This window comes from Synchiropus splendidus, chromosome 4 (genome assembly GCF_027744825.2).
Source record: "Synchiropus splendidus isolate RoL2022-P1 chromosome 4, RoL_Sspl_1.0, whole genome shotgun sequence".
NCBI lineage: Eukaryota > Metazoa > Chordata > Actinopteri > Syngnathiformes > Callionymidae > Synchiropus > Synchiropus splendidus.
Genome location: NC_071337.1, coordinates 24,965,914 through 24,983,038, shown reverse-complemented (window position 1 = coordinate 24,983,038; position 17,125 = coordinate 24,965,914). Strand labels below are relative to the sequence as shown.

The 17,125-nt window shown below is 42.4% G+C and overlaps 2 protein-coding genes across 3 annotated transcripts; both read right to left on the bottom strand.

Annotated features, from left to right (window-relative positions):
- Positions 1 to 794: 794 nt before the first annotated feature.
- LOC128757211 (peroxisomal succinyl-coenzyme A thioesterase-like) lies at positions 795 to 5,040 on the bottom strand. The gene is made up of 10 exons (XM_053862317.1): positions 4,848 to 5,040; positions 4,238 to 4,337; positions 3,960 to 4,150; positions 3,734 to 3,888; positions 3,534 to 3,653; positions 3,280 to 3,365; positions 2,689 to 2,782; positions 2,533 to 2,613; positions 1,229 to 1,364; positions 795 to 969 (listed from the first exon to the last, which is right to left on the bottom strand). Exons 1-10 carry the CDS (start codon positions 5,038 to 5,040, stop codon positions 845 to 847), a joined length of 1,281 nt encoding a protein of 426 aa, XP_053718292.1. The 3' UTR covers positions 795 to 844.
- A 4,051-nt stretch (positions 5,041 to 9,091) lies between these two features.
- Positions 9,092 to 15,479, bottom strand: LOC128757384 (bile acid-CoA:amino acid N-acyltransferase-like). 2 transcript variants are annotated; one of them, XM_053862619.1, is made up of 11 exons: positions 15,336 to 15,479; positions 14,041 to 14,246; positions 12,694 to 12,793; positions 12,423 to 12,613; positions 12,197 to 12,351; positions 11,997 to 12,116; positions 11,278 to 11,363; positions 11,108 to 11,201; positions 10,938 to 11,018; positions 10,669 to 10,810; positions 9,092 to 9,692 (listed from the first exon to the last, which is right to left on the bottom strand). In XM_053862619.1, the coding sequence occupies exons 2-11, from the start codon at positions 14,231 to 14,233 to the stop codon at positions 9,568 to 9,570; spliced, it is 1,287 nt and encodes a 428-aa protein (XP_053718594.1). In that variant the 5' UTR covers positions 14,234 to 14,246; positions 15,336 to 15,479; the 3' UTR covers positions 9,092 to 9,567. The 2 variants fall into 2 exon arrangements, with proteins under 2 accessions (XP_053718594.1, XP_053718596.1); XM_053862621.1 differs by lacking the exon at positions 14,041 to 14,246 and having other exon boundaries at positions 15,336 to 15,471.
- Positions 15,480 to 17,125: the final 1,646 nt, after the last annotated feature.

The window sequence follows — 17,125 nt, the reverse complement described above, 5'->3', positions numbered from 1 at the left end:
CAACCACACTCAAGTCTCACCGTTCCGCCGTCACAATAGCTGAAGGACGAGAAACAAACAAAAAAAAATGTTACAAATAAACGTTTCCGTCAATAAAAAGCTGTCGAGTTCACAGCGACTGAAACAGAGTTTCTTCACAACTCTGTGAGGTGACTGAGATGCAGGCAGCAGGATGTGCAGTACATTGATGATGTAGTGAACAATCCTTCACCCTTTCCATCCAAAAGGCAATATGACGATGTCCCCTAGATTTCATCTACTGTATGTTAAGGTGTGGCGGAGCAAGAAATGTAAACACTGGGGGTGGAGCCCATAGAGCCAGACCTGTGTGTGACATAGAAATGTTTGTTGGGTAGTTATACAATAACAACAATAATGCTTCAAGTAGACTAACCTATGCCAGAAGAAAGTCCAAAGTCACTTTGTGAGAAGTACTTTTTATTTCAATCAATCATTTAGAAACCAGGCAGATCATTCATTCAGTTTGCCACATTTTGAACTGAATGGTCTCTCAATTTTTAAAAATTCCAATTGAATCAAATGAAATTTGTAAGTACAGAACAAACATAATGAACTATGTTCTGTGATGTGATATATCCGCAACCCACGAACGCGGGACGCAAACATTGAAACATAAACCGTTCTTACTGCTATTGTGTTTCAACATAGTAATAAAGACAACATTCACAAGTAATGTGTTGAATTAAGTCATTGATAAATATGAATTGATTTTGAGAACAAACAGCGGCAGCAACAAGAAGCTCGACCGACTCAAGACAGTGATGAAAACTGTTCTGTGGTTCCACCTCTGCTCCGCTCTGATTGATCTCCAGCTGCTCCAGAGTCACATCCTGGCTCTTGGACAGGAGCTGCTGTAGAGGTGCATCTGCAGGAAGGCTAGGATCTTCTTCCAGGAGTCTTCCTGAGCGTCAGAATGAGGTTTGGTGTGTCCTCCCCACAGCAATGTCACTGCAGCACACAGAGACATTGTTATAGCAACGAAGCCTCAACCTGCATGATGGTAGTAAAGTCACTTCGTATAAGCAAACACTACACTACAAACTACAAGACGACTTGTTTTTAGTCACTTTTGACACGTTCAGTCAAAGATTGTAGTAGTGAATGTACAGGGGTTGGACAAAATAATGGAAACACCTTCATGCTTTTTAGCTTCAGGTGTTCCCATAATTTTGTCCAACCCCTGTAGATGAAACAACCCTGCACTCACATTTCTCTCCCTTGTTTATGAACCTTGAGAATCTACAATGTGGTGCGAAGGGTGGCTCGATCAGGTGTCCGGCACCAGGATAGACCAGCTTGGTCAGCAGGTGATCTTTTCCAGCGGCATGTATCATCTGGGCCATCTGGAGGTCAGAGGTGAAATACAGATCGAATATTCAGTTTCCTTCTGAAAACTGAATGTGGGATTTAGGGTTAAGTCAGAGTACGATCACAAGTCTCGTCTGCATCAAGTAGACACAATGCATTGTGACAATGGTCAGCAATCTTTTTGAAAGTCAGATCTTCATTACTTTCATCAATGATAGTAACTTCTTCTTTCTCTTTCGGCTTCTCCCTTCAGGGGTGGCCACAGCGGATCATCCTCCTGCATCTCACCCTATCCTCTGCTTCCTCTTCTCTCAAACCTACAAACCTCATGTCCTCCTTCACCACCTCCATAAACCTCCTCTTTGGCCTTCCTCTCCACCTTCTGCCTGGCAGTTCCAACCTCAACATCCTCCTACCAATGTACTGTCTCTCTCTCTGCTCTGTACATGTCCAAACCATCTCCATCTAGCCTCTCTGACTTTGTCTCCTAAACACCTGAGCACATGTGCTGTCCCTCTGATCTACTGCTTCCTGATCCTAGCCATCCTGTTCACTCCCAGAGAGAACCTCAGCATCTTCATCTCTCCCACCTCCAGCTCTGCCTCCTGTCTTTTCCTCAGTGCCACTGTTTCCAAACCATACAACATTGCTGGCCTGACCACCATTTTGTACACTTTCCCTTTCATCCTTGCCGACACCCTTTGGTCACGGCTGCATTATATATTATATGATAGTATGAGTGTTGAAATATTAAGTGCGTGAGTGCGTTTAAAAATATTGATCCTAGTGAGGTTCAATTTTGGGGAAAACACTCCCTTGTGGGTTCCTTAGGCGTTTGTGTGGCCAGACCCCACGATGTTTAAGAGCTTAAAAATAACTGGGTCATTATAATTAGGTTTAAGTTCGGTTCAGAGTCCTGGTAAAGGTTAGCCATTTGTTAGGTTAAGGGTGAGAGGTGAGTGTTGTGTTCTGGTATGAAGATCGCGTGTGGCCGGTGGATGTCTCAAGTGAGCTGGTTACAGAGGAGGAGAGAAGAAGAGAAGATTCCGGAGAGTGAATGGGAAAAATAAGAGATATGGAAAGTTAAGAAAATAAAGAAGAGAATCTGGACTCCACGTCTCCTGTGTCTGCTACCACCAACACAACAGTGAGGTCCTCACAAAACATAAAAACATGTCTGTGTGCATGTGTGTGTGTCCTCACGTCCTCCGTAGCTTCCACGGAAGCAACACTCTGATCATCAGTGCCGCTGACCAACATCAACGGACAGTTGATTTTGCTCATCTAAAAAACAAAGAAAATAGCAGACTGTCATGTTGAATTCCAAAATACTCAATGGAGCAGTAGAAATCAACTTACGTCAAGTTTTCGCGAGAAATCTGTAGAAATGGGAAGAGTAATATCATGCCATATAGTATGGTTGTTCTCATCCACACGGACCTTGCTGTAGTCCCTGTCATCACAAGGAAACATGCTCAGTTGAACTCCTCCCAGTTAAACTTTGTTTGCTGGGGATAGAAATAGCTTGGAGCTCCCTAGGCTGTGACAGTTTTCAGTTCTCTGCACTATTGAGCCCAGAAAAGACACTCAGGTTCAACCTATTTTGTAAATCAATCGTTTCTGTATTGCACCCTTGTGTCTTCAACCATGTCATTGGTAACAAGCTTCAGGGAGTCCTCGCTCAAATGGGTCGTCCAACACCAGCTCTTAGGGCTCTCACGCTCTAATAAAAGGCCCTGCGTCAGACTTCCACATGCACAGTCGGCTGTGTTGCAAGTTTCAGTCGGCTGTGTTGCTGGTGCCGTGTCCATGAGCCAATGAAAACGTGGTGTTGAGTGGAGGTTGGTGCAGTGAAAACTGGCCTTGGTGCGGAAGGACTGCAGGGCCAAGAGGAAGCAGGGTCCAGAGACCCGCCTGCCTACCATTGTCAATGATGAGCTGAATACCTACCACGACATATCCAGAGAGAGGGTCAGAGTTGAGTCTTTGTCACGTATGAAGGAGTGTGTACCGCTGACGCAAACACAACAAGCGGGCTGGAAACATAGAAAAACCTCATCAAGGAGAACCTGTGTTAAATTGTGTAACACTTCTGACACACGCTGAAATGCACCACACAGAGCTTGAGAATTACAGTGGAGGAAATATCGGAGTGACATATGAAGAAGCACTTGTTGGAAGAGCTGTGAAAGGATACCCTGTACCTTGGCAACTTTGCTCTCCACTGCGAGGTAAAGCGTTATGATAGCACCAACGCAGATACCAAATATTCCAACTTTGTCTGGGATGACTTGAGGATGGTTTTTGATCATGTTAAACGCTGACTGAGGAGAAGCAGAGGGTCGACAAAATGGGGCTGTGAGTAGCAGAACAATGAAGTAAAATGCACTTAAATAACACAAACCTCAAAATCTTTTTCACTTAACAGACCCTGCTCAGCAGACAAGTAAGACAGAGCGAAAGTGACGTAGCCATGTGAAGCCAGTAACGCAGCCCGATACTCAACCAGACCTCCTCCTCCACCCCACATGTCCAGCAGCCCAGGGAAGGGTCCTGGACCTGAAGGGCAAACAGCACATTCATAGTAACATACAATGAACAGTTTGGGCACCATGTGACCAGACAACTACCTGGAGGTATAAACAGGGTCCCCAAAATATTTCCCTCTTTCACGCTGACCCTCTTGACTCCAGGAGCCATGTACCATCTCTCTGTCAGCTCTGAAGCCAGAGGAACCTGGTCCTGAAAGCCTCCAGTCAGGTGTCCACTGTAGACGGAGATGTGGACCAGCATGGGGGTGGTGACATTCATCTTCCTTAACCTGGAAGTAGAAGATCAAATCTGCTGTTAGAGTGATCGTAAATAATCTACCAAAAACTCTCCTCTCAGGTTGAAGATGATTGTTCACCTGAGGTCTCTGCGACCTCCAGGAACGGGCCGCTGACTCCACAACAAACCCATGGGCTCTTTTCCACTGCAAGTTCCTCCAAAGCTGAAATCATCCGCAACTGCAGAAGTGATACAACTTGTCAGTCTTTCAAGGCTTTTTGTTAGGAGTGTGGTTTAAAGACAATGAGTTTCCAAAATGATCTTTGCCTTCGATAGTTTATTTGATTGTTTGTAGTTGCAGTGAGATGTGATGTCATGAGCAAAAAATGAGTCAGTCACTTCATTTTAATTTTTTCATTTCCAGTGCGTTACTGTATGACATAATAATTTCAATTTTCATGTAATAACCATCTTATTGCGTTTGATTTTGTGATTACTTTTTTGTTACACCATTGGTAATTATTCTGAAAACAAGTATTTGAGAGGAATAGAATTTATCTTCCTTTGTTTTTCGTAATTTCAGAGGTGAGTACTGAAGCCCTTCGGGTCACACAGTGCCCTTGGAGAAGCTGGCGGTCGTGAGCAAGTCGGAAACAAGGAAAATCTAATGTAAAATCTAAAAACTTTAAGACAGTGAGACAGACTTTATGTAAAATCCAACACAGCAGCAAATAAGGAACATTCCATACCAGACACTGTTCCCCACTGGCTGCTGACGTAGTGTCCAAAAGCCTCCCAGTGGTCTCCATCTTCTGAAAGATGGAGCGAGTGTAGCGTCACTGGAGATCCTGGACGAAGATTCTCAACCAACACCTTAAATGGTTCGTCCACCAGAGCCCGAATGGGTCTGACAGAGAGGATCGGACGGAGATTGTTGTGCATGATGGGAACTGGGCTGTGGAGAGAAAAAAGGAAAGACCAATTCATAACAAAACACTAGCCTTGTGAGGACCGTTTGACTTTGTGGGGATATTTGGCTGGACCCCACAAGTTTAAGCTTCAAGTTGAGGATGAAGACTTCAAAATAACTGGCTCATTATAATTGGGTTTAAGTTTGGTTCAGAGTCCTGGTTAAGGTTAGCCATTTGTTTTGGAGGGTTAAGTTTAGAGTGAGATCTCACCATGTCCCCACGAGAGTAGAAATACAAGCAGAGAGAGAGTGTGTGTGTGTGTGTGTGTGTGGTATTACAGTTAACTGTTTAAACTGCACATTTTTGTTTGTTCTCTTGTTCTTCTAAGTGTTATTTACAATCCACAAATGCACCATTTCCGTCTGAAGTAAATACCAATGTTGACTTTTGTAAATATTTGAACCACTGTGACAACCTGATCAGTTGGATTCAGCAACACATTGTTCCATCATTTTTTGTTTGTTATCGCTGGCAATCACATCTCATACAATGACGTACAACTGTGTTCCCCTTCCTGATTTGTGATAATTCACAATTCTTATCTGTATCGGAAACACCAGAGGTGCAACATGACAGACGTCCACCTGTCTAAAGTTAAGCAGCCCACTAGTTAGACAACGCCAGCTATCGATGACTGAAGGTGAAACAACAACACATAAAATGTTTCCATGACAGTACACACAGTCAGAGTCAGAGTCACACTTAATCAGAGCAGAGACCATTCAGCTGTCCTTCACTTGCTGCTAAATGTCAACTAACACAGCAGAGGTCGCTCAACCACACTCAAGTCTCACCGTTTTTGCGTCAATAGCTGGAGGATGAGAATCCTATGCGATCCAAAAATGTAAAATAAATCAGTGAAAAGCCTTTTATAGAAGCGCTTAAAGTTGTGCGTTCCAAACAGAGGCGACTCAAATATAGGCAGCAGGGATGAGTCTGCGCATGTGTATTACAGTATGTGCATGATGATGTGATAATTATCTTTGCACAGTTCTTCACCTTTTTCATGCCAAAAGGTGCAAAGAAGGCGTTCCCTGGCTTTCGACGACTGTGTTTGAAGATGCGACGGAGCTGAGATGATCAATCCTGTAGGTGCAACAAAATATGAGAGAGGAAAGTCAGCATGCTTTGTGGGTGAGACACAGTAGTTTATAGTGCACCAGTCATTTAGAATCTCATGTATTTTCAGCTTTGGCGGGCCACGTAAAATAACATGGCTGGCCAGACCGGGCCCGCAGGCCTGTGTTTGACACGTTGGCTGGACCAATGATGATTCAGGGGTCAGCAAAACGGACTGTAGTTGTTGTGTAAGATAAAGCACTGCATACTGAATGATGACTAACTGCAGACACTCATTGACACATTCGGCCTCATCTGACTGAAAAAATATAAATAACAATGGAAAAGTCTGTCCATTCTGGGTGGAGAGAGAGATCGATCCCATGGTCTTTTGAATGGGTTACTGTAGGAATATACACCTTTAATGTATCTTCCGCATGTTCGTTTACTCGTGAGAATGACTACCAAAAACCCGCAACTTAAAATCCAAAAGAATTTATTCCCTGACAGAGGAGTCTAATTACCCTAACAGAGCTCTGGGTCCACAACTACGCCTGACTTAGCCTTAGCTCCAGTGGTGTAGAGTGACAAAGACTATCTCTGGCCCTGACCCTTTTATGACACATTTCAGTTCATCTTGGGGTGCAGTCTCCACTGATTGGTCCTTGGCTCTTGGGGTCCCGGTTGCCATGGCGCCACATTCCTGATCTGGTTTCGACACCCCTTGGTTTGGAGCGACGTTGATGAATCCTCTTGTTGTTGCCCATTTCCTGGCCTTTTTTGGGTGGAAAGCTGTAAACAGATGATCCGGTCCTCTCCTCTGATTGACCCATCGCTGTGCCAGAGGTTCCTTATCTTCCACATTCCTTCACTTGGGGGAAGGTGGATGTTTGTCCCCACAAACTCAGGCTCAACTAATGCTGTTTGGACCGGTTCTGGGTTAGATGTCTCCTGGGTTCCTCAGTGGTCCTGGTACCTGGTGGTTCCTGCCTTTCATAACTCACTCTTCCATCCACACATCTTTCCCACACTATCCTTATCATACACACCTCTCATACTGGATCAAACTGAGGTTACCTTACCCATTATCACTGCGTCTGTTCAATTCAATCTTTCATTAGACAAAGCATTTATTCAAAAGCAGATACTTGATGAATATGATCATAAGTAAAATATCATGATTCCCACATTACACAGGAAACCTGTAGTAAAATGAAGTGTATTAGGTCGACCAGTTTTTAAGAATAATTCACTGCTCAACGGATGAACACTGGTCTTTCACACTTCAGTATATATTAAGGTGATGGGCCCCGTTTTTGGGATAATTTGACATCAATATGTATTAAAATAGAAGGCAAAATAACTGTATGACAGAGGATGAATAGACCAACTGCCACTGAGGTGTGTGCTCCTGGTTCTTTGTCTGGAGGATTCTCTGCACTGTCGTCTCTCTGTTTACTATCATTATTGACAATGGAAAACAAAGCAGGGACAGACTGTTATGTTCCAGTTATGGAACTTCGTAAATAACAAACACAAAATGTTTGCAGCTATGCCATCATCTGACTGAGAAGTCTGCACGGTGGCCGTCTACTAGATGACAGCAGTCTGAGCCGCTGGAACTTAACCTTCCATATGTAGACAGGTGAGCACATGTTCCATTTAAAATGTGACTTTGACAGCAATTTCACTTGAACAATATGAAGAATGAAGGACTCAACATTGCGATGAATTTTGAGAATGAACGAGCGATGAACCTCGAGTTTCACTCAAAAAAAAAAAAGAAAGCACAATAAAATGATATATATCACACTGATATCAGAAAGTTCAAAGGACCTTAATTTTGAAAGAACAAGATAGAAACTCACTAAACGTCCTGCACAGGTTTAAGGGAAGGTCGACCTTCAGTCTAGTTAACTGACTTCAACTCTAGACCATGTGGGAAACATATTCCAATCGATTTTCTGAAAACATCAGGGAATATTTTGTTTACATGGAGGTGAGCACTCGCATGATAGGCAGGATTGAATCAACTCAGCTCCCAGATGAAACCATGGCATGAGACTCATGTAATTGATGGAGAGGGATTCTCTTACAGCTCTAAAAAAACTCAAGTGAAGTGAGTTAACAGCATGTTTTTATGTCCAGGAGTGAAGGTTTGTGTTTGACACCCACGTTGTATTGCAGACCAGCAAGTGTTCCTCAGTGGAAAAACCTTTGGTCATCTATTGTAACCCTGGTTCTATTGAGCATACAACGCCTCTGAATGGGCCTCACCAATGCGAACTTCCTTACCCAGTGCTGAGAGGAATGTAAACGGGGGTTCCACACTGCCAAGCCTTAAATGAGAGCCGCAACCCCTTCAGAAAATTGATCTCTTTTTAAAGATGAAATCTCACATGATCAAACTTATTTAAACACAGGGGAACATCGAAACAAACGGATAATACATAATGACACATGGAAGGGGACATGAACATTATTGTTTTGGGCGTGTTTTCACGGGAAAAATCCCAAAAGAAACATCATAAAGTAGTCAACTGAAGTCCGTCGCTCGCCCGCAGCGCACAAGTCGAGTATTCCGGCCGAAAATTTGAAGACACAGACCGCGTCAGGACGGCTGCAGATTGCAGAACTTCCAGCTTCCTTGTTTCTCTATCGCTTCTAGATTGCAGCAATCCATTCTGTGTTTTTTTTTTTTTTATTATTTGGAGGTGGGGGGGCTTGCTATATAGAGTGCGACATCTTCTGACCGGACACCACTACTGGTAAGTACGGTGAAGACAACACCAGAAGTCCTTGACATTGCTACAGGCACCCAAGCACGGACCATCGCGCCGGGCCAGAGGGTGTCTCACGCTGCAAGAGAACTTTCAGTCTGTGTTGGATCCTCAGAGTTCAGTGCTCATCTGGTACTCTGGAACACAATGAATCTGTGTTGTGTAATGGACAGAGCAGTGTTTTCATTGATTGAAAGAAAATTATTTAAAATTATTTTCATTTCAAGACAGGTGAGGTCACACACTAACGCAGACCATTATTCCAATGTGCTTTCAAGCATTTAATGTAAAACATCCTCATCATCATCATTTATTTTAAAAAAATTACATAGAAAATAAACCAGTCTTTTGATTAATAAAAACATTCTGTTCATCATTATGATTATTTTTGGTCTGCAGATGAATAATTATCGCTTTAACTTAACATTAATAAGTTATCAATGAATCAAGGCAAACATTACAACATGAACTGTTATTAATGTACATGTATTACACATTTATAAAGGTGACATTCACCAGTAAAAGATTGAATAAAGTCATTGATAAATATATATTGATTTTTAGCAGCAGCAACAAGAAGCTCTCATTGTAAGAGAGATGACAACAGTTCTGTGGTTCCACCTCTGCTATGCTCTGATTGACCTCCTGCTGGTCCAGTCTCACATCCTGGCTCTTGGACAGGAGCTGCTGTAGAGGTGCATTTGCAGGAAGGCTAGGATCTTCTTCCAGGAGTCTTCCTGAGCGTCAGAATGAGGTTTGGTGTGTCCACCCCACAGCATTGTCACTGCAACATACACAGACAACGTCACTGTCACCTCAGCAACAAAATCCTGATCCAAAAGACGTCAAAGTTACATTGTATAGGCCAAGGGTGTCCAAACCGTACCAGAAAGGGCCCAAACCATCAAGCACAAGCAGTTTAACCACTCAGGTGTCAGATGAATGAAGCTGCACCAGGCTGACAACCAACAGTTACAATCTCGAGACACCTGATTGGTGAGGCTGTGTCTGCTGGGTGGGTTGGACCAAAAGCCTGCACCCACTGCTGCCCTTCAGAACTGGTTTGAACAAACAATCTGGTAAGATCGGCAAGGTAGCTGACTCCAGTTACAACTGTAGTTCCTCAGGCTTCTGAACAGCGCAACCGAACCATCTCCAAATTATAATCCTAAAACACAACATACACCAGATCATTTAAGCCAACGATTCCTTTTAGACAGTTTATAACATAAACTCCTCTCACAAACTTTTTTTAAATTTATCCTCTAAAAGGAAACACCTTACACTTCTGCCAGATTTTTAGCTCAGGAAACCAATTAGTAACACTTTGTCTATTTACCATTGTAAATACAAACAAAGCTACACAACACTACCAAAATCAAATCCTTCTGAGCCAACTAATCCTTCCAAAAAAAGAAAAGAGTGGCTCGAAGAGTGGCTATAAGAGTGAGGAAAGTGACAGTAGTGAGATCTGCCATGACATATGGTTTAGAAACATTCGCTCTGACATGAAGCAGAGATGAAGGAGCTCGGAATTTCATGGGAAGTGACTAGAAAGGACATATTAGAAACCAGTCTGTCAGAGGGATGACTCATGTAGGCAAGAGTCAGTGACTGAGGGGACATTTTTATTTACTTAACAGAATTTCTATATAACATTTATTTATTTGCTTTGACAAACGACTTTTTAATATTGTTGTTTGGGGAAACTGCAAACTAATCCTTCAGCCCCTATGTAATGCCTTGTCCTCTATACTCACAGTCATGTCCTTGGCTTCTATTTATGAACCTTGAGAATCTACAATGTGGCGTGAAGGGTGGCTCGATCAGGTGTCCGGCACCAGGATAGACCAGCTTGGTCAGCAGGTGATCTTTTCCAGCGGCGTGTATCGCCTGGGCCATCTGGAGGTCAGAGGTGAAATACATTTAGTGCAAGTGCTTTTGTCCTGTCATGAATAATGTATCCTTCGATCGCTCATCATGCGTCATAATCTTTTCTCTGTTCCGAAGTGTGTGTGTGTGTCCTCACGTCCTCAGCAGCTTCCACAGTAGCAACATTTTGATCGTCACTGCCGGTGATCAGCAACAAGGGAGAGTTGATTTTGCTCAGCTAAGAGCAAAGAAAGCACATTTTATTCAATGCACATGACAACGAGGTGATGCCTGCACAAAAATTTTGACAACCAGTTGTCAACTTACATTTAGTTTTCTTGAGAGGTCGGCGGAAATCGGCAGCGTGAAATCCCGCAATATAACATGGCCGTTCTCATCCATACGGCCCTTGCTGTGGTCCCTGTCATCACAAAGAAGCATCTTGCCTCAGTCAAACTTTCACTGCCATAAATGACATGGAAGCATTAAATACTGACCCCAACAGAGCATGAGAAGGGGTCACAGTTGAGCCGTTTCCATAGGAGACCGCATGTGTGCCGTTGACGCAAACACAACAACTGGGCTGAAAACAGAAAGTTTTGGTTCTTTGGGTGAGGTTCTTTAAACATGTCAGATTTGTGCTCGTGTCCTGCAGCACAGGGCACCTCTGATTGAAGCACAGAATAAGCATCTGTTTGAGCATCTTGTTAAGCACGACAGAGCATGCTGCCGTGTCTGCAGCAGTAAACACAGAGCTGCCAAAATTATATGAAGACTTGGGCTCATCTTGCTTAGTGGAGTTAGTCTGTCGTCGTCCCCCCCCCCCCCCCCCCAAAAAAAAAAAAAATGGCCCAACCCTAGGAAAAGTCCTATATGTATGTATAGTCCTATATGTATTTTCTTTTACTGCATCAGGATCCGTCAAGTAAAACAACTGTCCAGGAGACCCCATGCATGTGAAAGTGTTATTGTAGCAACAACAACTTATGATCATCTGACTCAGATGTTTGTTTTTATAAAAAAGTTATTGTTTGTCAAAAACAGATGTTCACAGCTTGTTTTTTTTTACAAAGCAACTTGTTAGTCGATGACCTGGTGTGTCGGGAGGGCGGGGCTTTGGATGCTCTGTTTCAAAATCCTAGCTAAAGCTCAGCCCAAGCCGATGCTTTCGGTGGAGAACACAGTGACAGCATAAATGAAGCAAATAATTTCTTACCTTGACGACTTTGCTCTCCACTGCAAGGTAAAGGGTTATAAATGTTCCGAGGGAAAGGCCAAATAGTCCAACTTTGTCTGGGATGACTTGAGGATGGTTTTTGATCATGTTAAACACTGACTGAGGAGAAGCAAGGGGTCGACAAAGTGTGGCTGTGAGTAACAGAACAATGAAGTAAAATGCACTTAAATAACACAAACCTCAAAATCTTTTTCACTTAACAGACCCTGCTCAGCAGACAAGTAAGACAGAGCGAAAGAGACGTAGCCATGTGAAGCCAGTAACGCAGCCCGATACTCAACCAGACCTCCTCCTCCACCCCACATGTCCAGCAGCCCAGGGAAGGGTCCTGGACCTGAAGGGCAAACACAGCGTTCAGAGTAACATACGATGAACAGTTTGGGCACCATGTGACCAGACGACTACCTGGAGGTATAAACAGGGTCCCCAAAATATTTCCCTCTTTCACGCTGACCCTCTTGACTCCAGGAGCCATGTACCATCTCTCTGTCAGCACTGAAGCCAGAGGAACATGGTCCTGAAAGCCTCCAGTCAGGTGTCCACTGTAGACAGAGATGTGGACCAGCATGGGGGTGGTGACATTCATCTTCCTTAACCTGGAAGTAGAAAATAAAATCTGTAGTGATTGTAAATGCTCTCCCAAAAACTGTTTCTCAGGTTGAAGATGATCATTCACCTGAGGTCTCTGCGACTTCCAGGAACGGGCCGCTGACTCCACAACAAACCCATGGGCTCTTTTCCACTGTAAGTTCCGCCGAAGCTCAAATCATCCGCAACTACAGAAGTGATACAAGTCGTCAATTTGTCGAGCAATATTTAGGTTTGATGTGATTAGTGTGACTGGAAAGTCCTGGAATAATACTAACTGGTCTCACGCAAAACTGGGGAGTTATTCTTTATTGTTTATTTGAGAGCTACAATTGTTTGCACTATGCATTTTGTGCTAATAAGAGCAATCTCACTCAGCCAGAAAAACAAGGATATCGGCAGGCAATGTAAGCATTGTATCAGAAAAACACACAAAGTAAATTTTACCTAAAAAAGAAAGGAAGTTTCACCCAGTTTAACCTGTAAAGTAACACATTTACAATTTAAAGAAACTAGAGATTTTTTTGTGTGGCTATCGACTAATTTGTTCATTTTAAATGACTGTCACAATCTCCAAATGATGTCACACTTCCATGGTTAAAATATTCCAGGTGGACCAAGAGAGCATGTTGGAAACAAAAATGAACGCCCCACAGTGGTAGCAGTGGGAATCACAGGGAAGCATATGATAAAATATGCAATAAACGGTCCACAATACAGATATTATCACAATACTGCAAGGTAATTGTAAATAACACATCGGAAATATGTCAAACTAGCGAATGCAAAATAGCAACGAAATGTTCAAATGTAGGATTCCTCCATTTCACCTCTGCAGTTTAGCGTCAGTTTCAAAGGGTTTGGCAGAAAGAGCTGAAAACACGGGACATTAAGTGCATGATGTCTGTGTATGTTCGTAGAGTATCACACAAACTGGCAATTCAAATAGATTGTCCTCTGGTTTTCTGGAATCTGTCTCAAACGTCAAATAATACAATATGATCGAGTTTAACCAAAAGTTATACTCCATCAGTTATGTCTCCTACTCATTCTGTCTGTGATAGGGCCCTAAAAAAGTGTTTCATTTTTCCCCAATTTCCATTTTTTCCCCATTTTGATTTGTGGGAATCGTTTATTTTAGTGCCAAATAGTGCTTTTTTAAAAATACTTTTGTCCAAACATACGTAATGGGTAATGGGTTGGTTGTTGTTATTATTATTATTATTACTTTTGGTTTTGTGAGTTTTTTTTTCTTCAAATTACCTCAACTTGTAATGTGCATACAATATTGCTTTTTGTGACCTCTTGTATTAGAAAACCAATAAAAACATTTTGATAAAAAAAAATTACTGGAGTTTGTCACCAACATCCTCATTTGTTCATTTAACATAATGGTATAACTAACAAATGAATAACCCTGAAAAACATTCCATACCAGACACTGTTCCCCGCTGGCTGCTGACATAGTGTCCAAAAGCCTCCCAGTGGTCTCCATCTTCTGAAAGATGGAGCGAGTGTAGCGTCACTGGAGATCCCGGTCGTAGATTCTCAACAAATACTTTAAAGGGTTCGTCCACCAGAGCCCGAATGGGTCTGACAGAGAGGATGGGAAGGGGATTGTTGTGCATGATGGAAACTGGGCTGTGGAGAGGAAGGAAGAAGAATCTTTGAGAGGCTCTGGGGTGAAATTGGGATGTTTCATGGTCTAGCTCCCACAAGGGGAAATATTTTATGCAATAACAAACCTCATTTATCAACATTAAGACTTAATTCCAAATGTTCTGTCACAAAAGCAAATTTGATTTCTCGCATTACTGATCTCCATTGTCAAAATCTAACCTCTCCCCTTCAGTTTTTATTTCAATTTATTTTTGGACCTCACTTACAGTTTTTGGATCTTACTTCCATGTGGGATCCCTGGTTCATTTGTCAGCAACATTTTGGGTGACAATAATACTATTATAATAATAGTCAGCTATTAAATTAGCCGGGTGTATGAGTCAACAAGTTGTGACATCATTGCACAATCCTGAATGACTGAGGCGATGACTGAGACTATCATGACACCAAACACCCAGTATGGGACCATTTCACAGTGGACACATTAAAGGACATATAACCTTCACACATATTTTCAGCAATTTAAATTCAAAACATTTTACACTACACAAGTGTTTTCAACAATCTACATACATTAATGATTCATGTTTATTTTTTTGGTCAACAGGTACACGTCGAACTGGACGACCATGAAAATAATGATTCTGATTGAGCCCTACTACCGTTGAGCCATGACACTATGTGACTTTATTAGAGATTAAGCACACCACAAACATTGATTTTTACTTGAAGGCAGATTTTTAAATTTCCTTCTGAAGTTAACACCACTTGTGACTTGTGTAAATATTTGCACCTGAGAGAAAGCTGGCCAGATTTCGAGGCTTCAACCGCACGTTCCTTTGTCATTTATCTTTTACAACCGTCAGTAACCTTGGCTCATATCTGGAGAGCCAGTAGTGAGTCCAGCATGATCGAAGTCCCACCTGCCTCAGGTAATGCACCCTTGCAGCAACACGACAACACCAGGTGGGACAGAACCAAGAAACATGTATGTAACGCGTCAACAACACACACTTGTAAATGCCGCACCAGAGTCGACACTTCAATGAAGTTGTCTTTTGCTAGCTGCTTCATGTCACTGAACGCAGCCCCACTACTATGAAGTCTCACCGTTCTTGCGTCACCAACGCCGGAGGAAGGAAGAGTATTTGCTCCCAAATGTTTATCCTTTCTGCAATAGTACGTTCCTAAAATCAATTAAACGCCGAGGGACTCAACCAGTGTCTCTCCACAACTCTGGTGAGGCGATTCAAGACAGCAACCAGGCGCATGCGCATGAGCCTACCGTGCACGATCACGTGACTAAACATTAATACCTTTAGGTTTTTTTCTACTACTTTGAAACTGAAACATAAAACGTGAAAACAAAACAAAAAAGATAAAATCTTACTCATATACATGTATATAATCTGAAATACGTTTTAAAGTTATTATTATATGCATTTTTATATTCAACAAACATACGAAGAGAACCAGGCCAAAACCAAAACAACAACAAAGAAAATAAATTAAACAAAATTAAACTGAGAATAAATAAATAAAAAGCAACAGCAGCCAGATGAAACGTTCAGCAACACATAATACTAAATGAAAGTGCTGTAATAACAAACCCTCTTCCTTACTAATATGGTGTAATATGGATTCTTATTTTTATGTGGTCATTTAAAACGAGTTTTCATTACCATATGTAAATGCAAATTGAAGTGCCATTTTCTTAAAAAAAAAAAAAAAAAAAAAAAAATCAGAATCAGAATCAAATTTATTGCCATGGTCAGTGAGGAGCCCACCAATTAGGAAAGTGTTTTGGAATAAAGTGCAGACAAAATAAATAAATAAATAAATAAAATAAAATAAAATAAAATAAATAAATAGAAACAACAAGGCTGTTCACAAATTCAACAGTCTGACGGCCGAGGGGAAGAAGCTGTTCCTGTGACGGGAGGTTTTGGTCTGGATGGACCGTAGCCTCCTGCCAGAGGGAAGAGGAACAAACAGTCCATGTCCAGGGTGAGAAAGGTCGGCTCTGATCCGACCTGCACGTCTCTGGGTCCTAGAGGCATACAGGTCCTGAAGAGGTGGCAGGCTGCAACCGATCACCTTCTCAGCAGAACGTACGATGCGCTGCAGTCTGCTCTTGTCCCTGGAGGTGGCGCTGTTGTACCAGACAGTGATAGAGGAGGTGAGGATGGACTGGATGATGGCCGTGTAGAACTCCACCAGCAACTTCGTCGGCAGTGGTAGTTTTCGTAGCTGCCTCAGGAAGAACATTCTCTGCTGGGCCTTCCTGATGAGGGACCTGATGGTTGGCTCCCATTTGAGGTCCTCAGTAATGGTGGTAAACCAGCCAACATGAGAGGGGACAGAGAAACTGTGACTCTCCTGAAGTCTATGACCATCTCCACTGTCTTCTGGGCGTTGAGCTCCAGGTTGCACCAGGACACCAGCCGCTCCACCTCCCTCCTGTAAATGTATTTGTCAATTGAGAGAAATCATTTTGAAATAATGGCTATATACCCTCTCATTCTGTTCATTTCTCAGAAAGGTCCTACCAGATAAGTGGGGTCAGAGGTCAAGGACCGCTCGAAAGCAATAAAGATACATTTGGAATTAAAACAGTCAACATAACATTACATTTTGTAGGTAACAGTTGCAACACCTTGTCAATGTGTTGGAATGTGAAAATGCCAAAATTGGGAGTTCGTTGTCATCATACTTCGAGCACATCATACAGGAATAGAAAATGCTGAGTGGTCCAGGATGTCCAGGCCTGTTGGGGAGAAAACACTTGGCATCTCAACTCCCAAACGTTATTGATGCTTTTTTTTTTTTTTTTTTTTTTTTTTTTTTTATGGATTGCAGTTATAAATGTTGGTCACACGGGGGAGCTGGCCAACTTCATA

Coding starts and splice junctions, on each gene's coding strand:
- LOC128757211 (XM_053862317.1), bottom strand. CDS start 5,040: ATGCACAACAATCTCCGTCCGATCCTCTCTGTCAGACCCATTCGGGCT. Junction 4,338..4,847: donor CCAGTGGGGAACAGTGTCTG/GTATGGAATGTT, acceptor TCACTTCTGCAG/TTGCGGATGATTTCAGCTTT. Junction 3,889..3,959: donor GACCCTGTTTATACCTCCAG/GTAGTTGTCTGG, acceptor TTTGCCCTTCAG/GTCCAGGACCCTTCCCTGGG.
- LOC128757384 (XM_053862619.1), bottom strand. CDS start 14,233: ATGCACAACAATCCCCTTCCCATCCTCTCTGTCAGACCCATTCGGGCT. Junction 12,614..12,693: donor GGAAGTCGCAGAGACCTCAG/GTGAATGATCAT, acceptor TTCTACTTCCAG/GTTAAGGAAGATGAATGTCA. Junction 11,202..11,277: donor CCTTCTCATGCTCTGTTGGG/GTCAGTATTTAA, acceptor TTGTGATGACAG/GGACCACAGCAAGGGCCGTA.